Source organism: Silene latifolia, unplaced genomic scaffold, assembly GCF_048544455.1.
Source record: "Silene latifolia isolate original U9 population unplaced genomic scaffold, ASM4854445v1 chrun_scaffold_16, whole genome shotgun sequence".
In the NCBI taxonomy this organism is placed as follows: domain Eukaryota; kingdom Viridiplantae; phylum Streptophyta; class Magnoliopsida; order Caryophyllales; family Caryophyllaceae; genus Silene; species Silene latifolia.
The window spans coordinates 2464841-2471198 of record NW_027413123.1 but is presented as its reverse complement, the minus strand read 5'-3'; the positions used below and the strand labels follow the sequence as shown (position 1 = coordinate 2471198).

At 37.6% G+C, this 6358-nt stretch overlaps 1 protein-coding gene across 1 annotated transcript; it reads left to right on the top strand.

Annotated features, from left to right (window-relative positions):
• The first annotated feature begins 471 nt into the window (after positions 1-471).
• Positions 472-5449, top strand: LOC141637277 (uncharacterized). The gene is made up of 4 exons (XM_074446838.1): positions 472-810; positions 1083-1431; positions 2834-2958; positions 4800-5449. Exons 1-4 carry the CDS (start codon positions 679-681, stop codon positions 5235-5237), a joined length of 1044 nt encoding a protein of 347 aa, XP_074302939.1. The 5' UTR covers positions 472-678; the 3' UTR covers positions 5238-5449.
• Positions 5450-6358: the final 909 nt, after the last annotated feature.

Genomic DNA, 6358 nt, shown 5'->3' with positions numbered 1-6358 from the left:
CCTTCAATTTAGAAATAAAGCCCACGAATTGAATCGTTGACAAATCTTTGCACATGAGATTAGTTTTATTCGTGTTAATAAGAGATCAATCAAAGAAATTAAGACATTGATTAAAGTGCATTGTACATTTGACCACCATGGTTATGCATTAATTGTCTACTAGTTATAGCTAATGTCGTGTGCAAAGACGGGTGCAAAAGTTGTTCGGTGTAGGGGGTGGTCCGATAATATCGTTGTGTAGCTGTTACGGTGCTCCAGGAGAGGAGTGGGCGGGGTGGTCTAGTGGTTTAGTTGTGCAGGGGTGGCGGCGGTGGGGGAAGGCTGGTGGTTTGCTGGACGGTGTTGAATTGATTAATTTGTGAGGATTAAAAATAATAAAGGTATAATGGTCATTCATGCCCACAATTGAGTAAATTATGTCCATGAATGAACATAACAAAAAAAAAAAAAAAAAAAAAAAAAAAAAAACCTAAGCAAAAAAAAAAAAAGGGAATACACCGTAAAAAAATAAGACGATCACAACAGAACCACTTTTTTTCTGCATCAATAGGGTTTGCATCTTTCAGGCAAACTTTGATGTTGTTTGAACTTGTGGATTGCGATCTTCTCCTCATCAGCTTCTAGTATTCTTCTGAAATTACTTAAGCTGGGGCCTTTACAATTTTGCACCCTTTTCAAATGGGCAAGAAAGTTGCGATTTTGACTACAATCTTAGTGTGTTTCACCATTTCCCATGTTACAAATGCTGAATTCTTGTTCAATTTTCGGAGATTAGCTTCATCTTCAGCCAACAAAGATTCCAATGTAACAGTAAGTCTCTCTTTCATTTTTAGTGAATTTGTGCATTTTGAGGCAATTTTCATCTCGGGTTTGGAAACAGCCTCTGAGTGTTTCTATCACAAGGGTAAGGTTGCATACATATGAACCCCTAAACTCTCAATTTGCAGGAGCTATTGAGATACTGGGGCGATGTTTTTGTTGTTGTTGTTGTTGTTGTTGTGGTGGTGCATTTGATTGTGATTGTAAAGTTTGGAACTTTAGAGCTGAATTTAGCAATAAATTTGATATTGGGTTTGTTTTAGGTTCCTTCAATTCAAACCCCACCTTCAGTTCCCGTGGAGAACAATCAAATTAGCCCACCCTCAGTTCCTGTGGAGAGGAACCCTAAGGAGGATCAATTGAAAAAAATTAGGCCGCTCGCCAAACCGCCAATAGATACTAATAACCATGATAATAGTCCTGTGGAAGAGGTTAAAGAGGACAGTATTGATACTTCAAAGGATAAAGAGAAAGAAGATGATAAGAATCCTAAGGAAGAAGTGAAGGAGAAAGAGAAAGTGGAGAAGAGACCTAGTGAAAGCTGTGATGGGAAGGAGAGAATATGCCACGATGACAAGTCTATGGTAGCTTGTGTTAAGAGCATTGACTATGGTAAATTTCAATGCTTTTTTTTTAACTATGCGCTGGTGTATTTTATTTAATCAAATGTACTGTAGTTTTGGTTTGTTTAAATTTCATTATGTTGTTTTTTAGTCAAGTTAGTGAGTAATGTTTATTTATGAGAAAAATAGGACATAGCATTAGGTGCTGGTTGCATGCAGATAATGCAGTAGTTAGTGAGTAATGTTTATTTCATTAATGTCGAATAATTGATGCTTGCATCTGTCTTTTTGGAGCATGAGTCATGGAGGAGAAGTCGATGAAAGGTTGCATTTAACAGTTTTGGTAGTTCTTTGTGTCTTCCGTTGTTGTGTGGGATTCTGGGTGGCTAGAACTTGGAAATTTTATCGTTTCTTTGTTAAGCTAGTAGGTGATATTGTAGAGTAGATGATGTATCTAGTCGTCAATTCGTCAAGGCTAATGAAGTTAAAAGGCACGCTTACTTGGCAGAACGTGTACGAGTGATGCTTATGTTTGAGGGATTGCTATGGGGGTAACTATTGCTGGAGTAATGGGGGCTAAAACAGGAAGAAATGAAAGGAGATTGGTGGTTAGTGGTGGTTGTGGAGGGTGGAAAGAGAAGGTGAGGGAGGAATTATTACCTCCATATGGAGGTAATACATTATTACTTAGGGGGGAGCTGGGTAACTATTAGTCTATTACTTCCTTAATCGAGGGACTATTCCACGATCTTCCCCCATTTCTATCTCCAGCCACCATCACCTTCCTCCATTTTTTAGTTTATTTAATTTCCATTACTCCAGTAATAATTATCCCTATCCCAAGCGAGCCCTGAACCTTCTTTATTAGGACCCAAAAGGGTACTAAATACTTCTAGCCTTCTAGGTATCTTCTTGTTACTGTGTGAGCCTGATCTGAAATTGCAGATTACTCTGTTAACATATTTAACAACCCGTAAAACACTTGTTGTTGCAAGCTATAAATTTCTGGCACTAATCTTTGAATGTGAAGTTTTGGAATCAGCATTACAATTTAGTAGTAATTGGTAACTATGAATTTATCTAATCAAATAGAGGTTGAGCCTATAAGGCTGTAATGCTGTATATAACAATATATCACCCGTTTGGACAGTTGGTATTCGTTCTGTATGGGGACATCACCCTCTGTACATTGGTGGCACACTTTCGCTTTCATTTCTATGTATATCCTCTTTTACTTATCAAGGAAATTAGTAACAGGTTTTATATATGTTTCAGAAAGAATAAAAAACAGTAGAAGGTTGTTTATATCAAAGGGAACTATTGTAACTGGCAGAGATTAGAATAAACAGGAGAAATATGGTGACTGTTTTATATTTGCTATTAGTAGTTTCAATTATCTTCGATTAGAAGGTTAAATATGTTCTCATTCTACTCTGTGTGACTTGATGCAGTGTCAAAGGCAGTTGTTTTGCTCATCCAGAACAATGGAGAAAACAACTTGAAAGTCCATCTCTCATTTTCTTCATCTGGGAATGAGCAACAGCCGACCGAAATCACGAAGCTACAGACTGAGCAGGTAACGGTTTCTATAATCTGCTGATATATGTACTAGATAAAGCTTTGTTACTTCGACTCTTCTATTTATCTCACTTATCCGTGTTGCCATGCAGTCAAACATCACATGACCTTTCAATTTAAGCCAAAAACTTGAAAATGTTTCATGAATTAGCTGTGTCACTGTGTCAAACGCAAGAAAACATAATTCATGGTTTGTACTTGTTCACCAAATGCATTGGAGAATGGAAGCATTGTGCTAGTGTTGATAGTAATTCACTAAGTGTTCATAATTGGATATTTTTATTGTCATTTGTAAACTGTGTATGTATTTTACAGATACAAAGAATTGGTGAGATTCACCCAATGAATCGATTTATTTGTCAAGTTTAAGTTTATTGTTGTTTCAGTTGATTATTTAAGTGTGACATTGGTAAAATGGGAAACAAAAAAGATAAAGCAAAGAGAAAGAAAAAAAGAGCCCTCTGCCTTTTTTTTTTTATTTTTATTTTTATTTTTTTATTTTTTTGGTGAAATGTAAGTTTCCATTAAGATTAAACATTCATATTACATCATACGCTTTTATAGCCATTACAATTCAACAAAACCATCTTAATAAGCTTTCCGAGACAATTATATTTAAACAATCCAGCCATCTTCTATCAGTCAGCCCTATAGGCATGCTGACCTTCACATAGACTCTGCTCCTTACCTCCTGCTTGATTCTACCAGCCACAGTGGTGTAGCCAAACTGCCCTCTACCCTGCATATATTACGCTGTAGCCAAACCCAGTAACAATAGCTGTTCCTAATTACAGCATCTTCTTTGTAACTTTGTCAATCTCCTGTAATTAGTACCATATAATCTAACCTTGGTCCACTGTTCCAACTCCTCCTTAATCAGAATGCTATACTCACATGTCACATTCAATGAATAAGTGTGAGTGGGTCTCAATCTGCAATTCATACAATATTGGTTATGAGAATTCAGTTTGGAGTTCTAAAGGTGGATGGTGGAATTCTCTGACACTTCTCCAACTGCAACAATTTCACTATGGTTCATCCGGTAACAGCAGCTTCTGTATTGTAAACACATAGGTGAGGTTGCGTACATCCGACTTCAGCCCCTTTACCCGACAGTTTGCGGGAGCCTAGAAGGCATTGGGATTATGTGGTTATGTCAGGCTATTAATGGCTAACATGTACAAAATCGGGAACCACTGATTAGCACCTCTGAATTATTTTTCAAATTGTGGTTGTGTATGCCTATCTGTGGCTAACATGTACATAATTGGGGAACCATTGAGTAGCACTTCAAAATATTTTTCAAACATGATGACTTTGTAAAAATTGTCAATAGATTTTAAGTTCATTTTTCTATAGAGTAGATTATGGTGCAGCTTTTGCAGTCCTGCTCAGATGATTAGTATGCTATTAGTGCAAGTTAGGAGGCATATGAATATATGATGGCACATTAAAGGCTTGGAACTTGGAATTCACTTCTTTCCGTCTCATATACTATTACATGTCTAACTGCAGTTGCTTAAATGTTACCATGTGGTTCTATGGAGTATGTTACATCTCTTTAAATCATCCAAAAATAACCCCATGTATTTCAGCACTAGGTTAAAAGGTTGTATACATCTGACCATCCTCAACCCGCCATTAAGGCACAGTGATGTTGTCCTGGTAATGCAAATGTCAGCTACCTAGTTGGTAAAGATGTTGCGGGATGGTACTTATGAGTTATGACCTAAGTTTGAGCATTAAAACTGCCATTGTGATTTGATTCCCTATACAAAAGCAAATTACTATTCACAAATACTAATTTAATAAGTTTGCTCCTTGTTTCTGTATGTTTAGGTCAATATTTCACTTGCTAAAGTTGGAGGCAATGAGATCAAGCTGAACGCTGGAAACGGCTATTGTGTACTACACTTAGATGTAGGAGCTCCTACATTTCAAGGCAACTATTTCAAATGGGTTCAGTCATATTCCAGATTCATGACTCCCATGTATGGTGCCTACTTGATGTTATCTGTTACTTTGGTAGCTGTAGGGGTTTGTGCATGCTGTTGGTTCAGTAAAAGGACAAGAACCAATGAGGTTCGTTACCAAGAACTCGAAATGAGTATGCCTGAGTCAGCTGCTGATGGAGACACAGCAGATGGTTGGGATGAGGTTTGGGACGATGACTGGGATGAGGAAAAGGCTGTTAAATCGCCTGGGCATAGCGTTTCTGCAAATGGCTTGACTTCCAGAACTCTCAAAAGAGATGGTTGGGAAGAGTGGGACGATTAAACATGGATTTGTCCTTTCTGAAAGTCGAGTTGCATAGTGAAACAAACGAAATGTATACGAGTTAAATCCATTTTTTGTGTGTTTATAATTCTGTGGTACCCCGACTCTCTGACACGTGTGTCGTGTCCGACACGTGTCGAGTGTCGGATACGGCTATTTTGTGCAAATTTTCAATTTTTTGGCCTAAAATGAAGTGTCGAACTGTCGTGTCGGTATCGGACAAGTAGGTGTTGGATACGTGATACAACATCTAAGTGAAGTGTCGGAGTAACGTAGGTTTATATATGTAAGGTTGGTTCGTAGCGAAACTGCATTTGACATTCTTTTTAAAAATTTTGGCGTCCTTGGATAACAACGTACAGGCGAAAGGTTGAATAATAGAAGTTTTGTTTCATTATCTCGAGCCCGTTTTGATGAATTCCAAGGCATATTCAGAAGGGTACGATGAGAACATATTAATCGTATGCTGCTTTTATGTTTCGTTGTAAGGTGCTCGTACGAATCTAACTCTCCATATTTCAAAATTAGTCGGGTTCCTTAAATGAGATGAACGTTTACTACCAACACTTTATGTTGGTCTTGCTTTTGCTAGTTCTGCACTGTCTAACGACTACTCCCGATAACACTTCTGATGGAAGAGCATACTTGGATGAGCAAGCAAATGAGATCTTAATTAGTCGGGACATTTCTAAAATCCAATAAGGCTTCGAAATGAGCTCGCATTTAAGTAATCAAGCTAGTTTGGGACGGAAATGGAGGAAGCTTGGGCAGCAAGTAAAGCGTGTGGAAAACTGTGTTACTAGGGCTACACGGTTCCTAGGTCGACTTTAAGAATTAGTTTCCTAAATCAAGTCAGTCTAATTATTGTGTTTCCAATAAAGTTTAGGAAAGATGGTTTCCTAATTACAATCAGAGTAGTTGCTATTGTTAGAATATGTGTACAATAATGTGATTACAACTGTTGATCATGATGATCACATGTTTAAGTCTCATTTTAAAGAATACAATTGGGAAGTAATATTTTACTGTCAACTAGTCCACACATATCGGTAATGATTGGCTGACTAGAGTTTGACATTACTGTCGTGCGACGGTGGTGATCAGTTGATCCCCTTAGGTCA

Bases quoted from the DNA above. Each gene is read 5' to 3' on its own strand.
- LOC141637277 (XM_074446838.1), top strand. From the start codon at position 679: ATGGGCAAGAAAGTTGCGATTTTGACTACAATCTTAGTGTGTTTCACC. The intron at 811-1,082 runs GTAAGTCTCTCT...GGTTTGTTTTAG, and splicing joins ACAAAGATTCCAATGTAACA to GTTCCTTCAATTCAAACCCC. The intron at 2,959-4,799 runs GTAACGGTTTCT...CTGTATGTTTAG, and splicing joins CGAAGCTACAGACTGAGCAG to GTCAATATTTCACTTGCTAA.